Source organism: Scyliorhinus canicula, chromosome 3, assembly GCF_902713615.1.
Source record: "Scyliorhinus canicula chromosome 3, sScyCan1.1, whole genome shotgun sequence".
Classification (NCBI taxonomy): Eukaryota; Metazoa; Chordata; class Chondrichthyes; order Carcharhiniformes; family Scyliorhinidae; genus Scyliorhinus; species Scyliorhinus canicula.
In genome coordinates this window covers 100,947,794-100,971,013 of record NC_052148.1, presented here as the reverse complement: position 1 = coordinate 100,971,013, position 23,220 = coordinate 100,947,794, and the positions used below count along the sequence as shown (strand labels likewise).

The following is a 23,220-nucleotide window of genomic DNA, read 5'->3' as shown; positions in this document are numbered from 1 at the left end:
TAGTAATTATCAGTAAGTGATTAATAATCGCAATGCGGTTTGATCCTTATAAAACCAGGGTCGACTTGACATGAGGTATATGAAAAATTATGCTTTTATAGGCCAAAAGGTGATTTTATACAAGATTGACTGTAACACAAATACAAACTATATGTTTATTAATAAGTGATAATAAGTGATGGTATTGCTTTATTTTGTGTGGGTGACATAGTCTTTGTCAATTTCGGACAATGGGGTCCCTGTTTGTGTGCTAATATTTGAAGAAACCCCAAACATTAAAAAGTTTGAAAAATACAGAAATAAAGTGTCAGCACTTTTTTGCCTTAGCGACGTAAAGCTCAAAGTGCTTTTCCGAAATCACAGCCCTAATGTGGAAGGGTAGTGGCTATGATTATACTGCTGGATCTTGAAATGCATGTTAGCTGTTTTAAAATTCCATGTACCCACCATGGTACTTTACTGAAACCGCACTAAGTACATGTTGCATAAGATGATACACTGAATTACTTCTATTTAATCTGCATTGTACTGTGCTCTTCATTCCCATTTTTAGCATTTTACTATCATTATTATGTACTGAGTTTTGCATTTTGAGAATCTGTACTCTAGTTTGGGTTGTATTGTACAACCCTGCTGTTTTATTTTGGAATTATGCTGTACTTTCTTCATTTATTTTTATTCTGCATACTATTTTGCAATGTACTGTATTGTTCTATAATGCACTGATGCTGGTGCTATACTGTACTGACTGCAGCGCACCGTCACTGGCCACACTATTATCACTCTGCATTGTATTTTCCACTGCTCTTTCTGACGCGGACTATAATGAGCCTCTCTCTCTTGTCAGCCAGCTGGGTAAATGACCTCTGACCGCGTCACATGCGCCGCGTCTGCTTCCGGTGCGAGCCGCAGTGTACGCTTGCGCGGCGGGCAGGCTCAGCTTCTGTTCCGGTTGGTGCAGGTGAGTGGAAGAGGGGGCGCTTCAGGAATGATCCTGCCACCCCTCCCGGCGGATAGCCGGTGCGGCCCTGGGGTACTGAAGCCCAGCTTGCAGCCAGAGTGCGCGGAGCGAAGCCTCTTGACTGCTTGGAGCTCAGGCTGGGTCCCCCCACCTCTTCTGTTTGAACCAGAAAGTGCTGGAGATACTCAGCAGGTCTGAGCAGAGAAAGAGCAGCAGAGTTTCTTTTCAGGGCGCTTTCTGCAGAAGGGGTTTTCTTGTTGTGGAGTGTGTAGAATTCCTTCAGTCTTAACCTGCTGGGGCAGCCGGTTCAATCACAAAATATGTCAGGCCAGCTTCAACAAGTGCTGCAGAAAGTGGCACATGACACACTTATGATTAACAAAGCAAACTGAATTGGAACTTCACAATGGAGACAAATCCTAAAAGATCAATGTTTGGACAGCAACCACCCCCCCCCCCCCCCCCCCCCCCTCCCCCATGCTGTTTTTTAAGTATCATACCTGGTAATTTAACTATACTAAAATTAGAGCTAGGCCAATTTGGAGTGGAATCAAGAAGCACGTCTTGGAAGGGTAGTTGAAATCTAAAACCCTCCTGTGTAGGCTGGATGCTGAAGTCAGTTGAAATTTTCAAGATGTTAAATGCTCGAAATTTTGTCATCTTAAGGGTGTTGAGACATGTGGAACAAAGGCAGGTAAATGGAGTTAAGTTCAGACCGACCCTGACGTTTTTGCATGGTGAAATCAGTTTGTGGGGTTCATTGATAGGCTGGATTAGGCAATGTCTTGTGGTCTATTACAAGCAGATTCTTCAGCAGATAATTGCAGTTATGAGAGAGTCAATGGCTGGAACACTGTAGGCTATACTGTTGTATTAAATTGCAACATTTGAGGGCCTTGAGATGCTCAAGAATCTGGACAGATCACATTTTTCAATGTTTGAATATTCAAAAGTATACAGCCCCCCCCCCCCCCCCGATTCACTTTCTCTTTGCAGTAGTGGTGAAGTTATTAGAACATAGAACATACAGTGCAGAAGGAGGCCATTCGACCCATTGAGTCTGCACTGACCCACTTAAGGCCTTATTTCCTCCCTATCCCCGTAATCCAATAACCCCTCCTAACCTTTTTAGTCACTAAGGGCAATTTATCATGGCCAATCCACCTAACCTTGGTAAATTTTAATTGCTGCCAAATAGCCCCCTGCCTGTGAAAGTGTAATTTTGCAAGTGAGATCTTATTCCTTCAGAATTGAATGATTGTTGGAGATGTAATTATTTTACTTTTTCTTCCTTTCACTTAATCTATCTCATTTTCATTTCCCTCTGTGCATCATTTTGCATTGAATTAAGTATAAAAATGTATACTTCCTGGTTTAGACTCTGTCTTGGTAATGTTTCTTCAAGTGATTGGCTGAAGAGACTGGGTATTGATCTCCCTGCTCAGGTATGTCCCAGGTCTGGAGGACACTGCACTGAAAAAGATTATTACGTAACCATACGTTGTTGCTCAAAAGCCCATAGACTCTTCAGGAAGATGTAAGAGTTACCCTGTTACTTCAACACTGAATGCAAAACCTGGACCATACTATCCAGTATTGTTTTGTACTGTAGAATGGATGTCAAAGGGTACAAAGGATTTAAGATGTTAACAGAGATTAGAAACTTTCATTCAGAGAAGAGAAAGTAACAGCAGCTCTTTGTATTAGAAGGTTAAAATGAGATTAGAAAAAGGTGCTCAGAATTATGAAGCATTTGAGAAGAAAAATGGAGAAAAAGTATTTCCACTAGTTGATAAATGGGTATGGAAAGAGAGGTTAGATGAATTATAATTTAAGGTTTGAACTCCCTCGGCAGATACCGATGCGGGAGCAAAAAAGAGCAACACGTAAATTACTTCAGAAAAGTTATTTCAGACCAGAGGAATGGGATGAAGTGGGTAACTCTGAGAGAACTGACGTAGGTATCATGAAATGTATTAACTCCTTTTGTCTTGCTATGCATGACTTGAAATTTCCTGTTTTAACTGGAAAAAATATAAAAAATTTCCTGTGTTTAAAGAAAAAAAAATAATTCTGGATGTGGTACTAATTTGCAATGGGAAGTTTTGACTATTATAGTTATTTGAGGTAATCTGTTTATTAGTGTTTCTGATACTGGAGTTTTTGTCAGAATATGCACTTAGATTTAATTATAAAAGTTCTATTTTTAACTAAACCTACTTTATGGTTTATATCAGAAGTTACTGCAGTCAGTTCTGAAGTAAGCAAAAGTTCTTAGATGTTTATGCACCACTGAAACCATTAAAAGGGAAAGAAAGTGTAGGGGAAACATTCCAACATAAATATATTCTCAATGTCACTATCCATTGATCGACTTATATTAATGGGGAAAGGGAATGCAACATTTTCTTGCTGTGCATTAAAAGTACCATTGACTGCATTTTTATAGCTTCGGCACAATTTCATTATGTTGCAAGAAAAGTGATTGGCACAGAATAGAGTGCATTGCAGGCTGTGTAAAAGTTGAGAATTTGGTGCAAAAGGGGAAGGAGGTGCAGCTTTTTGCCACCAAAACTTGTAAAGGTTCTTATCGGTTAGTATTCAGATCCGCCATGATTGTATTGAATGGTGAACCAAGCTTGAGGGGTCATATGGTCTACAACTGTTCTAATTTCTTGTGTTTTTAATGTTCTTATTTAATTCCATCTACCTGCAACTTTAAATCAAGTACTTGATTGAGTTTTGAAAGCCTAAAAACAGAAGTTGAGTTGATTAAATACATACACTAATTAAATAACCAAAAAGAATAAATGTCGTAACTGCAGTATAAGGGGGATTTTGGAGAACGTTGCAGTAAGCAAGTTTATCTTTAGGAACTTCAGCTGTTGTTGAGTGGAGTCCAAGGTGTAGACCATGCATCAGGAAGGGGTCGGGGGGGTTACCCAGACACTTTGAAATTGGAGTTTTTTTAGGGATAGGAGAGATATATAACTGGGTTTACAAATAGGGCTCTAAATTAAAAGATTGCAAGGGATGGTTCAAGTGAGTGAATATTTATAATTTTAAATAAAACAGTGAAGATTGTATGATAGTGTAGCATTTTGCAAAAGATGAGCTGAGTGGAACAGTAAGTTACAAAAGGTTTAATGGTAATAGTGAATCGGTAAATAAGGGCAAATCAGGAAAAAATGTAATGAGTTAATAAAGGTATTTTAATTGCAGGAAGCTTTCATAGTAAGGTTAAGGGGGGGGGATTGTGGGGTTACGGGTATAGGGTGGATACGTGGGTTTGAGTAGGGTGATCATTGCTCGGCACAACATCGAGGGCCGAAGGGCCTGTTCTGTGCTGTACTGTTCTATATATCTATAACAAGATAGATGAAGTAATGGCCCAAATAAAAGCAAATTACTGCTGGAATCTGAAACAAAAACAGCAAATACTGGACAACTCAGCAGGTCTGACAGCATCTGTGGAGAGAGAACGGAGCCAGCGTTCGAGTCTGGATGACTCTTTGTCCAAGCTACAGAGAACTGGAAATAGGATCAGATTAATACTCTTGTGGGTGGATGGATGGGGCTGGATAAAGGGCCAGTGATAGGTGGAGATTAACAAAGATGTTGTGGACAGAAAAACAAAGGGAATGTAAATGGTGGAGATAATGATTAAGAAGGGCACTGATAGTGGCACAATTAAGAGACAAGAATGTATTAATGGCAGAACAAAGGTGAGCAGTGTGTCAAAGGACAACAGGGAACAGGTGGCCCAGGTAGGGGGTGCATACGATGGTGAGGGGAAAATGAATCGATGGAAGAAATGAATTTGATACAAAATAAAATTGGTGCATTCTCCCTGTGCCTTGTGTGGGTCTCACCCCCCCCCCCCCCCCCCCCCCCCCCCCACCACCCCCGGCCAAGTAACCCAAAAGATATGTAGGATAGGTGGATTGGCCACGCTAAATTGCCCCTTAATTGGGAGGGGAAAAAATTGGGTACTCTAAATTTATAAATAAAGATATAAAATTGGTGGAGGAGGGAGTTCAGTCGGAAATTGTTCAACTCAATGTTAAGTCCGGAAGGCTGGTAATGTGGTACAGATATATTGGTTCGATCTAATAGCTGTTACTGAGATGTTGCATAGTGACCAAGGTTGAGAACTAAATATTTCAATTTACGTTTTGAAAAGACAAACAAAATGTAACTGGTGGCGGGTGGCCCCGATAATGACTTGGAAGTTGAATCCGTATTGGTGGAGATAAGTAACAAATGTGTTATGCATGATGTGGAGATGCCAGTGTTGGACAATCTTGCACGATTGCCAACAATTGTAGTAACTGGAGAATATAAGATACCAGTAAAGATTGACCAAAATTGGATACAGGGAGAACTTGGGGTGGGGTGGTCAGTTTGATCTGAGATGAGGGAAAATGTCTTCATTTGAGGGTTGGGAATCTTTGGAATTCTGTAACCAAGAGTGCTCTGGATGCTCAGCAAATTTGAGGTGATTGATATAGGGATCAGGCTGGGAGAGTTGTGGTCAAACACCAGCTATGATCCTGTTCAATTCTCAAGGGAGCCATGTGGCTTATTCTTGTCCCGATGTTTTATTTTCTTAAAATATTATTGCTATGTGATCAGCAAACTAAATCTGTGGCCAGGCTCCTGAAAATCTTCAATGACATGAATATTGGATTTTTTTAAAAACCACAATAATCTGTAAATTGACCTCATTATTAAATGGCCTCTTTGCTATTATTTGTTTCCCAGCTACCACGCTGCATTGGATTCAAAATGAAAAAATTAATTAGCTATATAGTAGATGCGGCGTTGCTTTTGAAGTCATGTGGGGCTGAATCCCTCTGCTGCCTGCGATTTGAATCTAACCACGTGTGATATGTTTTGTCAGTTCGCAAATGGATGCCAGCTGGGTTACCTCTTGATTGTTGAACATCTTGCCTCAAGGGAGGGGAAAACTGACGTGGGCTGTCATGACCTTCACTTGAGGTACACTTCTGGGATGCCTCATGGTAGCGAAACATCTCACCTCATGGGAGGAGAAACTGATGCATGATCTGGCCTCTACTAAACACACCTCAAAGCAGCTTATCTCCAGAGGGGTTGGGGGTGGTAGGAGGAGAAACCGATATAGGTTGCTTCACCAAAACAGCAAATGGTTTTGTTGGCCTCGTGCAAAGTAGGGGGATTGGGCCTAGGTCGGGTGTTCGATCGGAAGGTCAGTGCAGACTCAATGGACCAAATGGCCTCCTGCACTGTAGGGATAATGGGATTCTGTGATTGAAAGGAAAGTTGGGCCAGGAAAGGAAACCGCCTCACAACTAGCTTGCCTGCAACGCCACTTTTAAACTAAATTTGCACTTCATTTCTTTTGTTAATGAAGTCTCATGAATTTAATTCTACAGAGAGGTATGTGAACATGTAGAAACCAGTGCTTTTTTTGCAAAAGGAACGGCAGTTGAAGTAGATATCCTCTCTATTTCAAAGAAAAGCTCAAACTTTTTAAGACTAGGGGAAATCACGTTGGGAAGTGGGGCTAAGGAGAAACAGCAGACACTGGGCCAAGATTCTATGATTTTCGAAAGTTGAAGAAATACTTAATTTACTTAATGTTAATTTTATTAATTAGGTTTTATGTCTAGATTATTGATCTATGAAATATTGACTCCGGTATTAGTCTAATAAAAACAACTTTTTATTTATTCATAGAATGTGGTCATTGCTGGCTTGGCCAGTATTTATTGCCCATCCCTAATTATCCTTGAGAAGGTGATAGTGAGCAGCTGCCTTTAAATGCTATGTTGTGTAGGTACACCCATGGTGCTGTTGGAAGGGAGTTCCAGATTGATCCTATGACCATGAAGGAACAGCGATTATTGTGCCAAATCCAGGGTGTTGTGTGGCTTGAAGGCGAGCTTGCAGGTGGTGCTGTTCATATGCACCTGCTAGCTTTGTCCTTCTCGGTGGCAGAGTCTGTGCGTTTGGTCGATGCTGTGGAAGGAACCTTGGTGAGTTGCAGTGTTTCTTGCGTAGGTTACACTGCTGCCACTGTGCATCGGTGATGGCGGGAACGAATGTCTAAGGTGGTGCATGGAGTGCCAGTCAAGTATGCTGCTTTGTCCGGATGGTGTCAAACATCCTGAATATTGTAGGAATCCAGTTGAATGTTGTAATCCAGGTAATTCTTTCACACTCCTGACTTGTGGCCTGTAGATGGTGAACAGACTTTGGGGATCAATAACATGCCATAGGATTTCCAGCCTTTGACCTGTTGTTGTAGCCACAGTATTTACATGGCTGGTCCAGTTCAGTTTTTGGTCAGAGGTAACCTCCAGGATGTTATTAGTAGAGGACTCTGATTGTAGTGCCATTGAATGTCAAGGAGAGCGAGTTAGACTCTCTCTTGTTGGAGATAGTCATTGCCTGGCAGTTGTGTGATGCAAATGTTATTTGCCACTTGTCAACCCAAGCCTGAATGTTGTCCAGATCTTGCTGCATATGGACACAAACTGTTTCAGTCTCTGAGAAGTCGGTGAATGGTACTGAATATTATGCTGGCATTTGCAAATATTGACGAATAGGAAAGGAAGGGAATTGATGAAGCAGCTGAAGATGACTGGCCTGAGAACACTGTGATGCCCTGGGACTGAGATGATTTACCTCCAACAACTGCTACAATCTTTCATTGTGGGAGGTATGGCTGAAACCATTGCAGAGTTTCCCCCCCTGATTCCCATTGACTCTAATTTTGCGAGGGGTCTTGGATGCCATACTCAGTCGCTGCCTTGATATCAAAGACAGTCACACTCGCCTCACCTCTGGTGTTCAGCTTTTTTGACCCTGTTTGGACCATGGCTGTAATAAGGTCAGGAGCTGGATGGCCTTGGCAAAACCCACAGTGAGTGTTAGTGAGCAGATTATTGCTAACCAAGTGCCGCTTGATTGTGGCCCCTTCCATCACTTCTCTGATGATTGAGAGTAGACTGTTGGGGATTGGGGCAGAGCTAGTTCTTGAGCACATGTCTTCAATACTATTGCCAGAGGCCCATAGCCTTTGCAGTATGCAGTGCCTTCACCCGTTTCTTGATAATATATAGTGAACCGAGTTCGCTAAAGATCGACACCTCGTGATGGAGGCTGAAATGGATTATCCACTTGGGCCTTCTGGCTGAAGATGATTACAAATGGCCTTTCCATTTGCACTGGGGAGGGGGAGGATCCAGTAGTCGTGGTCCATGTAGGTACCAATGACATAGGCAGGACAATGGAGGAGTCAGTTGTCCGTATGAGACTTGGGCACAAAATTAAGGAGCAACATCTCAAAAGGTCATAATCTCTGGATTGTTACACGAGTTATGTGCAAATTAGTATACAACAAATCAGATTAAAGAGATGAATGCATGGCTCAGTGATTGGCGTGGGTCAAGTGGGTTCAGGTTCGTGGGGCACTGGCACCAATACTGGAGAAACTGGGATCTGTAACGTTAGGACGGCCAAACCCAAAACATGGTGGGGCTGGTTTCCTTGTGAGCTGCATAACTAGGGAAGTAAATACGGTTTCAAACTAAGTAGTGGGGACAAGGGATCAAATTTGGGAAGATTGGGTAAATCAAAGAGTAGAGACGAGGCAAAAGACAAGGCTATTACAGAGAAATGAAAAAACCGACCGTGACAGGAAGGGATAGAGTGCAAATCTAACAGAAAATCAATGGATAAGACTAGAGGTTATCAAAAGAATAAAAGGATAAGACTAAAAGCTCTGTCCAAATGCTATGTATGTTCAGAAAAAACAGATGAACTGAGAGGGCACATAGAAATCAATAAGTATGATATGATCGCCGTTGCAGAGACATGGTTGCACGAGGACGTGGATTGGCAGCTGAACATTGAAGGGTACAAGATGTTTAGGAAGGACAGGAAATGAGGAAAAGGTGGAGGATGGCTTTGTTAGTTAATGATGGTATTAGCATAACACAGAAGGGAGTTCAGATAACCAGGCTGTGGAGATGTTTTGGGTATGGATGCAAAATGATAAAGGCAAGAAATCACTTGGAGTTTTGTACAGGCCTCCTAACAGTAACCACATGGTAGGGTGGAGCAGAAAGGAAATAATTGGAGCTTGTCAGAAAGGCACAGTGATAATCATGGGAGATTTAAATTGACAGAGACTGGAAAAATCAGGTGGGCAAAGGGAGCCTAGATGAGCAGTTCATTGTTTTGGGGGTAGTTTCTCGAACAGCATGTTCTGAGCCAACCAGAGAGCACGTTATACTGGACCTGGTATTGTGGAATGAGATGGGGATTCTTGGTGACCTCCGAGGTAAGGCACCCCTAGTTGGGTCGGGGAAATGGGCCAAGGTAGGGTGCTCTTTCAAAGGGTCAGTGCAGACTTGATGGGATGAATAGCCTCCTGCACTTAAGGGGTTCTGTGATTAGATAATAGTGACCATAACATGAGTTTTAATTTCAGTTTAAGTTTCAGAGTGGGTCTGAGAAGGTTTTCACTTAAATCGGTAGTACCACACAGTGGTTAGCACAGTTGCTTCACAGCTCCAGGGTCCCAGGTTTGATTCCTGGCTTGGGTCACTGTCTGTGCAGAGTCTGCACGTTCTCCCTGTGCCTGTGTGGGTTTCCTCCCACAGTCCAAAGCTGTGCAGTTTGGGTGGATTCACCATGCTAAATTGCCCCTTAGTGTCCAAAAAGTTAGGTTGGGTTACTGGGATAGGGTGGAGGTGTGGGCTTAAGTAGGGTGCTTTTTCCAAGAGCTGGTGCAGACTTCTTGGGCTGAATGGTCGCCTTCTGCACAGTAAATGCTGTGATTCTGAACAGGAGTTGGCCATTCATCCCCTCTAAGCTGCTCCACCATTTAATAACATAACGGCTGAAAGTAATCTCAAATCTATTTGATCTGTTGGTTGTGGGAGTACTTAGCTCTGTCTGCAGCATGCTACATCCGCTGTTTGTAGCTTCAGCAGATTGACACTTCATTGTTCGATATGACTGGTGCTGCGTCTGGCATGCACTCTTCATTAAATCAGGATTGATTTCCCCCAGCTTGACGGTAATGGTAGAATACGAGATGCACCATTCCATGAGCTTGCAGATTGTGGTTGAATATAATTCTGCTGCTAATGGCCCAAAGTGCCACATGGATGCCCAGTTTTGAGATGCTAGTTCTGCTCAATCTATTCCATTTAGCACAGTGGTAGTGCTGCACAATACAATGCAGCGTATCCTCTTCATGAAGACAGGACTTTGTCTCCACAACTTTGTGGTGGTCAGTCTCACCAATACTGTCATGGACAAATGCATCTTCAGGTAGATTGGTGAAGCTGAGGTCAAGTAGGTTTCCCCCCCTTTTTGGTTCCCTCTCCGCCTGCTGCAGACCCAGTCAGGAAGTTTTGTTCTTTTGGACGTAATGGTGCTACTAAGCCAGCATTGGTGAAGATCACTGAAGTTCCCCACCCATAGTACGTCCAGTGTTCTTGGCATCATCAGTGTTTCTTCCAATTGGTGTTCAACACTCATTCATCAGGGAAGGGGGGGGGGGTAAATCAGCAGGATGGTACCTTGTTTGTGTATGACTGGATGCCATGAGACTTCATGGTATCCAGAGTCAGTATTGAAGACTCCCAGGGAACAGCCCCCCCCCCCCCCCCGCCCCCCCTCAACTGTACCGCCACCTCTGAATAGGACATTACCCAGGCATGGGCTGGTTTAGCTCACTTGGCTAAATCGCTGGCTTTTAAAGCAGACCAAGCAGGCCGGCAGCACGGTTCAATTCCCATACCAGCCTCCCCGGACAGGCGCCGGAATGTGGCGACTAGGGGCTTTTCACAGTAACTTCATTGAAGCCTACTCGTGACAATAAGCGATTTTCATTTCATGGGACAGTGGTGTCTGGGATATTGTTTGTAAAGTATGATTTGGTGAGTATGACTGCCAGGCTGTTGCTTGACTAATCCCAATTTTGGCACAAGGTTCCAGATGTTAATAAAGAGAACTGCTTGGTTGACAGGGCTGGGTTTGCCATTATGGTTGCTGATGTTGACATCAGGCGGTCAATCTGATTCATCCTTTATTTTTTAGACTTTGAATCAGTTTGATACCACTGAGGGGCTTGATGGGCCATTTCAGAGGCAGCGAGTCAACCATATTGTTGTGGTTCTGGAGTCACATGTAGACCAAACCAGGTAATGCCTTTCCTCGAGCATTCATGAGCCAGAGGGTTTTTCCAATAATCAAGTGATTTCATGGTCAACCATTATATTGTCTTTTAATTTCAGATTTATCAATTGAATTTTAAAAATTCCACCAGCTGATGTTGTCAAATTTCAGCCTGTGTGCCCAGAGCCTGAGCCACATATGGAGATATTAGGTCTGCTTATCAAAAGTTTGGTCCAATAATTAGTTTGACGCTGTTTTAGAGGAAGTGATGGAGCAGTTATGATCGTGAATGCACAAGAGACCAGAATTCGCGGAGCACATACTTTGCAGAGGATTCTGGGGAGGGGCATGGTCATGGAGGGCTAGGAAAATAAGAGTGAGAATTTGCTTGACCAGAAGACATTCTGGGTCAGTGAGCACCAGAGGTTGTAAGGGAATAGGAACTGCTGCTAGTTAAGGTATGGACAGCAGAATGTTGGAGTTTACAAAGGGTAGAATATGGGAGACCAGCCAGGAATGCATTGGAATAGATTGTGTGGAAGAGAGGTTTGCAAATATTTTCAGTTATATTGAAGTAGAGGTGACACTTTTCTATTTACTTTGAATATCTGATTACTACGTTGTAGGATTGCTCCATCATATTTGACTGAGTGCAAGTGTTGGTAACAGTACGGACAGTATTAATAGACATGCCCATCAAACATTGTATGTTGTCAGGGTATTACCAGATGATTTGTCAATTAAATTTCAGATTATGGTTAACGTTACTGACCATTACGCTGAAAGATACAAGATTGGTGGTTCTGTGATTATTGAAATACTTGTGGTCTAGATTTAACGACTTTTAAGTGTGTTTGACTAACATTTAACATCTGAAGTTTCTTTAAAAAAATCTGACAGGCAGAATGCTAAACTGATACCCTTTCCGTGAAATTCTAGGAGTGGAATTGTATTTGGAAGGATTAGGGTACAGCCCATGGCAATAAATTCTTTTGAATCCAATAAATATTAATGAATTTTTAGTTTCCTCTGGTAACATCTACACAGCATAAGGAAAAGCCATTATCCTAATGCTCCATAAATAATATCATTAAAGTGCTAAAGAAATTATTCTTTTGATTTGTCAATATGAGGCCCTTACAAGGACTGGGTTGGGTGCAGGGAGAGAACTGAATGGAATTATGGATGAACTGACTCATTTTTCAACTTGTTCATTGCAGACTAGAATGAAAGAAAGGAAGCCTATTTCATTTGTGTTTGTTCATTGTGGAAGTATATTTTTCTTTTTCCACACATTTTTCACAATGGCCTACATATTCCGACCGTGTCATTAAATAATTGCATTTGTAGATCCTCTTGTAACCTTGGGATATCTCAAAGCACTTTGCACCATTGAAATACTTTTGTAGTGTGATCACTGATGTAATATAAGAAAACACAGCACCCAATTTGTGCCCACCAAAGTGTCTTGGACAGCAATGCGAAAATGATCACATATAGTGGTTTAGTAATGTTGATTGAGGGCTACATATTGGCCGTGGCACTAACTGGATACCAGAAGGTGAAAAGATGCCCCAGGATTTTTACAATTTAAGGGAGAAAGTTTAATTCTTGGTGTTTCTGAGGAGAAGGTTTGGCTGGAAGGATGGCAGTTACATTGCTTGTTTGGGAGAGCAAATGCTTCTTTTTAAGGAAAACTGAGATATTTATTCATTTTGAATGATTTAGGACATAGTTATATTGAAGTAGAGGTGACACTTTTCTATTTACTTTGAATATCTGATTACTTTGAATATCTGATTACTGTATTACGACAGTGCAGAAGGAGGCCATTCGGCATATCGAGTCTGCACCGGCCCTTGGAATTAGCACTCCACTTAAGCCCACACCCGTAACCCAGTAACCCCACCTAACATTCCTGAACACTAAGGTCAATTTAGCATGGCCAATCCACTTAACTTGCACATCTTTGGACTGTGGTATGAAACCGGAGCACCCGGAGGAAACCCACGCAAATACTAGGAGAACGTACAGACCCCACAGAGACGATAACCAAAGCTGGGAATCGAACCTGGGACCCTGGAGCTGTGAAACAACTTTGCTAACCACTGTGCCACCGTGCTGCCCATTTACCACAGGGGCAGACAAACCCTTAGGCCAGAGGGCCACATCTGGGCATGGAAAATTTGGGGAACAGTTTACGGGGTGTGAGGGACTAGCTATAAACGCTCAAGAAATGAACAGTTATAATGAAGATAACATTTTGCTGCAAATAAACATAAAACCTTTATAATTGTAATTCAGTTTTGAAACCATACATGCCCTCTTTTTCACCCCTGGAAGGATACCAGACCAGACCCCAACTTTCGTTAGGATACTGAACAAGAACTTCAACCAATTTTTTTAAATTTATAAAACTGCGGAAAGGATATTTCACCCCCAGGAAGGTGAATGCTGTTAATGCAGACTAATTTAAACACATAATTAACCACATTAACATCAAAGAAATAGCTTTACAATTATCAGTTAAACAGTTCATGAACAAAAGGAAAAAAACTTGAGCGTGCCATCTGTCCCTGTCACTAATTCCAATTAAGCAACCCAATGCCGTTCAAATGCCACTCATAAATAAAGTCAACAAAACCGGTTACTTGTTAGTTGTGCTGAGACCTTTGGCGAGAGTTTCTTTCAAGAGCACACCCAGTACACTTCTGCTCAACCTAACAGCATTTGGCAAAGCTGCTGTTCAATTTAAAATCCAATAACAGACTGCAAAACTACAGACAGACCTGACGACGACGACTCCTCCAGCAATCAAAGCACAATTCTATTAGCCCTTTATCTGCAACCAAGTAGAAATGAATGATTACCTCACCTTTTACAACTTTAATTATAACTTTAGTAGACACACTGCTCGTACGTATTTCAAACCAGGGTTTTAATAGCATTACTGCCCCAAATATGAAATATATGTAACAATTCCTACATTCATCACACACTAAACTTAATGTGAGCAATACAGTTGGTCATCCCTCTGTACTAATGAAAAGGCTAGTCTTGGTAATAGTGACCATGAAACTATTAAAAGTCCATCTGGTTCACTGATGCCTTTGGGGAAGGAAATCTGATACCCTTGCATAGTCTGGCCTACATGTCACTCCAGACCCACAGCAATGTGGTTGATTCTTAAATGTTCTTTGAAATGGCCTAGTAAACTGCTGCAAAATCAAAAAAGGAAATGAAACCAGATGGATCACCTGGCAGCGACCAGGGCACTGGAAACGACAATGGCAAACCCAGCACATCTCACGGACTATAGCGGTTCAAGAAGTTGGCTCACCATCACGTTCCTGAGGGCAATTAGGATGGGTAAAAAATGCCAGTGAGACCCACACCCTTGAAAGAAGAAAAAGTCTGGTGTCACACTTTCTATACAGAGCTACCTGATCTGCTGAGTACATCCATTGTTTGCTGTTTTTATTTCCGATTTCTACTATGCATTTGCAATGAGGTGTCAGACCTGTGATCGGGAGCCACTGATCGGTGGACGCGCACAATCTTGGGGGGCCTATATTTACAGGGCCGGCCTGCTGTGTGGGTCCGCCATGTTGCGCGGACCCACAGCCGGATGTGCAGTGCCCCGTATCGGCAGCCGGAGCTGCGAGGAGCACTCCAGGGCCCTGCTAGCCCCTTTCAAAACGGAGAATCACTCTGGACTTTCTCCAAGTTTTTCTCATCTCCCCACTTAATTGAAGTTCCACATCCCTGGTACCATTATAGATATCACTATAAGATGTTGGCAGGGCTTACAGATACACAATTTTAAATAGATGTATAATCATTTTAGTAGTTGGAGGCACTTTTCATTGTATTACTACACCAGTAAGGCCCCAGGTTCAAATCTTGCACTGCCAGCACCCATGGCACAAGAATCAACACATTCAGTGAGGGGATAGCAAAAGTGAGGAAACAAAACTATATAAGAGTTGACTTTTCATAGAATATTCAGGTCTAGAATAAGTTGGAAGTTTTGAAATTGGTGTATATACTTGTAAAACCAAAAAGCAAATCAAAGCTGCAGTATCTTGATTATGTATTTACAGTGTTCTGCTCTCCCTGCTCTTTCACATGCACATTCCCTAAGAAAAATCGACCTCTGATCAATGGTCAACTCCAACTTACTTGGACCAACTATTGGCCTTAATGCTTCCCCCTGAAGCCCTCCATAGCATCTGCATTTTATTTTCGCGACTCCTGATGCTAGGCAGCAGGAGCACATGCACACTCGCATTGCATCTTGCGCATGCCTTTTACCTCACACAGCTGCTAAGCGTATGACTGTGTGGTGAACCTTGTATGTATGTCCTGGTGCAGCCTTGAATGGTATTAGGAGCTCCTGTGGACTCAACAATGATCCCTATTTTGGGTTGATATCCGCACTTGACTTTTGCCCAGCATCAAAAGTGGGTGAAGGCAGCGAATAGTGGGCAGTACACCGCTTTGTAATACAACTTTGCAGGAGTAGCATTAGTAAAAATATCCATGGAATGGATTGTTACAGCATCTTGCCGGAGGATAGTGTGAATGAATGATCTATTTCACAAAGAAAATTGGAACGGTGGTGAATAGAGTGCTATGAGGAAGTGAGTAATTGTATTGATGCTAATCTGTTGTTTTATGTTTACAGGTTGTGGTGTAAGCAAGAATGTTGGACATCAGAGGTTGGGCAGAGTACGTTGTTGAATGGGCTGCAAAAGACCCCTATGGTTTCCTTTCAACTGTTATCTTGGCACTAACCCCACTCTTCTTAGCAAGTGCAGTGTTGTCGTGGAAACTGGCAAAAATGATTGAGGCCAGAGATCGAGAGCAGAAGAAGAAACAAAAGCGTCAAGAAAATATTAATAAAGCAAAAAGACCAAAGAAGGATTGAACATGTAACCTGGAAGCATTCCCTATCTTGAACAAAAATGCAGCAGCTTGTTTTTCATATTTAACAATTGTAGTTATATTTGGCAATAACGTCCCAGGATGGCACCATAATTCAGTGACTGCTTTATTAGATATGTGCTTTTATCTTCTAATATTTCAAGTTTGGGTTTGTGTAATATCCTTTAATATTGGGATGAATACTCCCACTAATGCTTTACAGCTAATTTTCTACTGTGCTGTTTCCTGTTTGAAATAAGTATACATTCTCATTCCTTGTGTACCTATTTCATAACATCTGTAATGTTGTGATTATGAAAGTGTACTGAACCATTGCACTGAAATTGATATATTGATACATTCATAAAAAATAATGTTTGGAAGCCAATGTAAAGTTACTGTTTCTAATTTTAAAAACAATCTCTAATTTATATCTAATTCTATTTTGCTTAAAACCCTGAACTGTTATTGATTGAATTTAATTCACAGTTGCAAAATAATATGAGGGAACGGAAAAACCTGGAACAGTTTAATTTTGTAACACGATCCATAGTACAGCCATTGAAGGACAAGGGTGCTTTTCTGAGTGAAAGTCTTTGGCAAGATATTTCTTTTAGTTGGTAGCCAACCAGAATTAAATTGTGATACAGTGCGCCATTACACCACTTGCATGTAATGTCAGAAACATTTTGCAAGATGGTCCGTTGTTTCTAAACAAAATTTTTGCCAAATACTTTTATAGCAGAGGGTGCTCTTTAGTTTCTCCATGCTCCTAATGATAATTATGTTAAATGTACATTTTGTACTGTGAAAATGATCCTTTGCTCTATTGAATGGCATGAGCTGAATGCTGCTCTGTCAACTGTTCACTCATACATTGATGTACGTTATTGGGCATTGTACATTGCTAACGGAGCTATCTGCACACTGAAGATTTTATAAAAATCTTAATCTTTGTTATGGAATTGTTGATGGTGGTACCTGCTGTTGCTAATGAGTGTGACTAAGTTACTACTGGAAGTATGTCCATCAGTGGCTCCTTGTTGCATATCAATCTCATTTGTATTTCTGTACTTTTTTCTTCCTTTTAAGTTTGAAAATGTTTAGTAGCTATTTACTGATGGTTGCACTAAATCTGCTTCATCATACAAAATGTGCTAATGTGAATTTTAAAAATATGCAGGAAATACTAAGGCAGTCTGGCAGCGTCTTGTCAAGAAAGAAACATTTCAGGAAAGGCTATTGAAATGTGAGCAATTCAATGCACAGATGCTGTCAGATCTGCTGAATATTCTCTGTATTTTTTATTTTTATTGCACAAAATGCTAGTTGATAACTGTGGCGGTACAGGTTTGGTTTGTGACCTACCTTATAATTTCTGATTCCTGTAGATGTGGCTGATCAAAACATGGTGCGAATTTGTAATCAGGTGAGCCTTCATTAGTGCTCAAGAGTTCTTTACAGCAAATGTGACTTGACCTTATAAATGGGGGGAGGGGGGGGTGTGGGAGAAAGGTTTTTAAAAATTCTTACATGTGGACATTGTTGACTCACCAACATTTCATGATCTCTAATTGCCCTTGGATGCTAGGCCACTTCAGAGGGTGTTTAAGATTCAACTATATTACTGTATAGTCTGAAATTGCATGTAAGCCAGACCAGGTAGATTTCATTCCTTAAAACATCTCGGTGAAGAAGATGAGTTTTTATGACAATTTAATTCCATTTCACGATCTGCTGTGGTGAGATTTGAACCTCTTCTCCAGGGTTCTATCTGGGGTAACCATGATGTGGGATACTCTCCTAGTGCAATACTGGAGGGCCCCTCCAGAGCGGTGCATGCACCTGAACCACATCTTCAGGATGCCTAAGTACCTCTCAATCACACCCCTTGTCGCTGTATAGGCATCATTGTAGCCGGTCTGTGGCCTGGTGTCATCAACCACAACTATCGCCCAAGAGCCAACCCTTTACCCGGGGATGTGCCTCTGTGTCAGGAACCGTTGAGTGTGTGCACAATGCCTTCATCCTGACAATGCTTGGGTATCGGGTGCAGATGTGCATAATGTGCAGTTTATGGTTACACACCAGCTCCACGTTCATTGAGTGGAACACCCTTCAATCTGTGAAGACCTGTCCACTTGTAGGTCAACGTGCATTGTGTCAATCACCCCCTGCACCCTGCTGCCCGGGTATTCTGGTGGGCTTCTCCACATTGCACTTGATATATTGTGCTGAGTCGGCATATAGGGGCTCTGTGATGGCACGGATGCTCCTGTGCACAGAGGTCTGTGAGATCCCAGACATCCCCACTCACCACCTGGAAGGGCTCTGTGGTGTAAATGTTCAGGGCACCCATCACCTTGATGGCCACTGGGTGCGGGTGGATGGCACCTGGGAGCAGGTGTCCTCCCACATACCCCAGCATTTTCAGGTGTGCCTTGAACTGGCAGATATGCCGTACAGTCCCCCTGCTCAGCCAGTGTCTTTGGCAGGTCCTCGAATGACAGGTGTTGCCTGTACACACGAGGCCTTGTGGTGCCTCTTTCACACAACCTCAGCCTGCTGGGTGGTCGGCTCTCCATTCCCACAGGCTGGTTCATGTTCATAGGGACAGGCTCCTGGTCTGCAGGGTCCTTGAGTAGCTCCTGCTCATACAGCCTCAGTGCATCCCCCAAGGCTGCGGTGGCGTCCAGACTGAAGGCCAACATTCCTGGTTGGGTTCTAGTCCATTGTCTATAGGGTGGAAGGCAGACATGTTGGCTTGGAGCATACCTCTGTCTCCAACCAGGTCCACTGGGCTACATGTGGCAACAGCTTGCACTGTAGCCCCTGCCCCGCATGATCATGTCCCTTAGCCCTGTTCCTCCTGGGACTCTGCACCGCACCCTGGTTCCGGCACTGTGGGGGCCTCTCGCCGTGGTGCCGATCCCTGCTGGCGCGTATCTGTGGCTGGTGTTACCCATGCCGGTGGAACACTCTGTGACTCCTGTCAGGTGTCCTATAGAAGCTAATGTGGGCATCCCCCTTATGTGGCTGCAGGCTACCCTGCCAGTGTGTGGCGTCCAGTTGTGGGGGGGGGTGGTGTGGGTGTGCCCATACAGCTGCTGTCACTGTGCAAATATGGGCCATGGCCGCTGATCAGTGGGATGCACCGCAAGATGATGGCCGTGCAGGCAATGGCTGTCCGTGCCTGGACTCCCTGACCGGGGGGGGGGGGGAAGGGGGGCAGCAGCCCAACCCCAGGGTCAATCCCCTGGTCACCCTCCATCACTGCCCACAGTCACCCCTTTGGGAGCATGTCCTATCTCCTTTCCCTCAGCAGCCATGACGCCCGTTTCCCGATTTTCAAAACCACAAGTGAAGCTTGCCATCAATAATTCCTTCTGGCAGATGTGGAACATCGCGGGTTCTCCGGAGAATGCCAGGTCAGGTCTGTTAATGATATGCCAACGGCTTTTACTGTATGTGTGGAATAGAGCACATTAACACTGCTGTTGAGGCGCCAGGGCAGAGCATTCTGTTGGGCGCCCACGCCAGCCGCAATTTTCACCTTGCGTGCAATGCTCCGCTCAATCACGCTTCGCGATTCCGGCCTAGCTGGATGGAGAACCCTGCTGATAGTTTGCAAAGTAAGAACATGATTGTACTTTTTTCTACACTTGTTTAAATTTCTCAAGGAATTGGAATATATTTAAAACAAAATTTGTGTGTCAATGTAAGAATGTGCATGTTCAACTGAAATTGCTTTAATTTTCAGTAGTAAAATGTCATAAACTTAAGAAAAATTAGTTATCCTAAATAAAGTAAAAAAAAAATGAATGCCAGCTGCAACTGGCCTTCAAATACAACACGAGTGTCTTTCTGCCAGAAGTGGCAGCAGAGAGAATGTCACGTGCCCAACATGTACACTGATGTCATCTGTGCTTAGGATGGAAAATCACAGAGGAGACATTCCACCATTTTGTAGCTGCCTGCAAGCAAGCAACTGGACTGTGAAGAACTGAATAGGGCGATATACCTTCAATTCACCGTGAGACAGAGAGAGCGAGTGAACAGTAGGCTTTATTAGTCATGAACTTGCCTAGCCAGAGTCAGTAGTACAGATGAATGCCGCCCCCAAGAGGCCAGTTTACATATGGCCCCGGTGTGGGCTGAGCCATACCGGGGTTACAGTACAGTACCTGGAAGCATTTCATATCACCACTTCCAGGTCACAGGTTATGGTATCATGAATACGTTCACCCCTTGTTTAAAAAATCAGGTCCAGCGGGGATGACGGGTCATTACATATTCAGTCTATCTGGAGGCAGGATCGGTCTCTTCGACCTCAGCAGCTCTGGCGGTGCGGCGGGCACAGTTGTTGCAAGTGGTGACTCCAGGGGCATTGTGTCTGGAGCTTGAGCCTCAGTCCAGAGTGTCGGAGACGGTTGGGGTGTGGGGGTTGATGGGTGTCGGCGTGGAACAATACAGGAGACCCGGGGGGCGGATGGGGCGCTGTGAGTGGTGGTGGGGAGGGGGGTTGTAGGTGGAGGGGTGTGTTGGCGGGGGAACCAGCTGGTGCCAGGTCCCGTAGGGAGACCGTGTCTTGCCGTCCGTCCTGGTGCGCGATGTAAGCGTACTGGGGTTTAGCATGGAGCAGCTGGACCCTCTCGACCAGGGGTTCGGTCTTCTGGCTCCTCATGTGCCTCCAGAGAAGGACTGGTCCCGGAGTTTTCAGCCAAGATGGAAGCGAGACCCTGGAAATGGACTTCCTGAGGAAGATAAACAAACGATCGTGAGGGGTCTCGTTCGTGGCCCTGCAGAAGAGTGATCTGATGGAGTGGAGGGCGGCAGGGCGGGTCTCCTGCCAGCGGGGGATTGGGAGACTTCTAGACCTAAGGGCCATAAGAGCGGCCTCCCATACCGTTGCGTTCTCCCTCTCAACCTGCCCGTTTCCCTGCGGGTTATAGCTTGTAGTCCTGCTCGAGACGATGCCTTTGTTGAGCAGGTACTGACGCAACTCATCGCTCATGAACAACGTGCCCTGGTCACTGTGGACATAGGCAGGGAAACTGAACAGCGTGAAGATGCTGTGCAGTGCCTATTACGGTGGCTGAGGTCATTTCGGGGCAAGGGACGGCGAAGGGGAAGCGGGAGTACTTATCGATGATGGTGAGAAGGTATATATTCCGGTTGGTGGAGGGGAGGGGCCCTTTGAAGTCAATGCTTAGGCGCTTAAAGGGCCGGGAGGCCTTTACCAGGTGGGCCTTGTCTGGCAGGTAGAAGTGCGGTTTGCACTCTGTGCAGACTTGGCAGTCCCTGGTCATGGCCTCGACCTCAGAGGAGAAGGGCAGATTGTGGGCCTTAATGAAGTGGGTAAGCCGGGTAACCCCCCGGGTGGCAGAGGTCATTGTGGATAGCCCGAAGTCGGTGATCATGCGCGCTGGCCCATGTGCCGCGGGACAGGGCATCTGGGGGCTCGTTGAGCTTCCCAGGACGATACTTGATATCGTAGTTGTAGGTGGAGAGTTCGATCCTCCAACTCAAGACTTTATCATTTTTTATTTTGCCCCGTTGTGCGTTGTCGAACATGAAGGCTACCGATCGTTGGTCGGTGACGAGGGTGAACCTCCTAAAGGCTAGGTAGTGCCTCCAGTGCCGCACGGCTTCCACTATGGCTTGTGCTTCCTTCTCGACTGAGGGGTGTAGAATTTCGGAGGGGGGTTCTAGAGAAAAATGCTACTGGCCTGCCCGCCTGGTTGAGTGTGGCGGCCAGTGCGATGTCTGACGCATCGCTCTCTACTTGAAAAGGGATGGACTAATCCACCACGTGCATTGCATATCCAAGCCTCAGCTTGGCCATCATAGAATTTACAGTGCTGAAGGACGCCATTCGGCCCATCGAGTCTGCACCGGCCCTTGGAAAGAGCACCCTACCCAACCTTTTTGAACACTAAGGGCAATTTAGCATTGCCAATCCACCTAACCTGCACTGTGGCAGGAAACCGGAGCACCCGAAGGAAACCCACGCAGACACGTGGAGAACGTGCAGATTCCGCACAGACAGTAACCCAAGCCGGGAATCGAACCTGGGACCCTGAAGCTGTGAAGCAACTGTACTAACCACTGTTCTACTGTGCTGTCCGCCTTGATAGCACAGTGGTTAGCACTCCAGGGGCCCGGGTTCAATTCCAGCCTCGGGTGATTGTGTGGAGTTTGTACTTTCTCCCAGAGGCTACGTGGGTTTCCTCCGGGTGTTCCAGTTTCCTTCCACAGTCCTGCTTGCAGAAAAATACTTTTCAGTGTACCTTGGTACACGTGACAATAAACAAATCCAATCCAATCCATAGATATCCAGGTTAGGTGGATTGGCCATGCTAAATTGCCCCTTAGTGTCCAAAAGATTAGGTGGGGCTACTGTGTTATGAGGATAGAGTGGAGGTGTGGGCTTAAGTAGGATGCTGGTTTTAAGGGCCGGTGCAGACATGATGGGCTGAAAGGCCTCCTGCGCTGTCAATTCTATGATTCTATGACACCTATTTCCTTCACACTATTTCCATTAACTACTCAACACCCAAACTCCCTTCCTGGTTCCCCTGTTAGCTGAGAGGCGTACCTGAGACTGGAAGGGGAATAGGATCCAAATTTATCAGGACATTGGAGCCGAGTTGGCGAAGCGATGGGCAAGCTTCAACAAGGCCAAGGCGGTGCTGTACCGGCAGCAGATCAGGTTTGGGGTGCTCTACCCAGCGAAATTATGGGTGACATTCGGAGGTTGGGAGTTGTGGTGAATGTATTCACCTAAGTTTGAACTGTCTGTATAGTGCTGTGATCTATGACCCGGAAATGATAATACGGTCTACTTCCAGGTACTGTACTGGAACCCCGGTGTGCTCCGCCTCTGGCTCTGGCCTCCCGGGGCGATATATAGACCGGCCACCTGTGAGCAGCACTCATTTGTACAGCAGACACTGGCAGGCGAGTTCCTGGAAAATAAAGCCTTATGTTCACTCGTTCTCATGGTCTCGCAGTGAATTGATGGGATATCAATTTATTATCCAGCGACATCACCATGGAAGCCGCTCTAAAGCCAGATAAGCTCGAACTCGATGCACAAGCAACAGAGGCTAAGGAGATCTTCTCCCACTGGCCTACCTCGACTCCTCCGCAAC

At 44.3% G+C, this 23,220-nt stretch overlaps 1 protein-coding gene across 3 annotated transcripts; it reads left to right on the top strand.

The window, feature by feature from the left end:
• Nucleotides 1-872: 872 nt before the first annotated feature.
• On the top strand, nt 873-17,031 carry smim15 (small integral membrane protein 15). 3 transcript variants are annotated; one of them, XM_038790989.1, is made up of 2 exons: nt 873-961; nt 15,828-17,031. In XM_038790989.1, the coding sequence occupies exon 2, from the start codon at nt 15,846-15,848 to the stop codon at nt 16,068-16,070; it is 225 nt and encodes a 74-aa protein (XP_038646917.1). In that variant the 5' UTR covers nt 873-961; nt 15,828-15,845; the 3' UTR covers nt 16,071-17,031. The 3 variants fall into 3 exon arrangements, with proteins under 3 accessions (XP_038646917.1, XP_038646919.1, XP_038646918.1); XM_038790991.1 differs by lacking the exon at nt 873-961 and adding an exon at nt 980-1,153; XM_038790990.1 differs by lacking the exon at nt 873-961 and adding an exon at nt 11,063-11,166.
• Nucleotides 17,032-23,220: the final 6,189 nt, after the last annotated feature.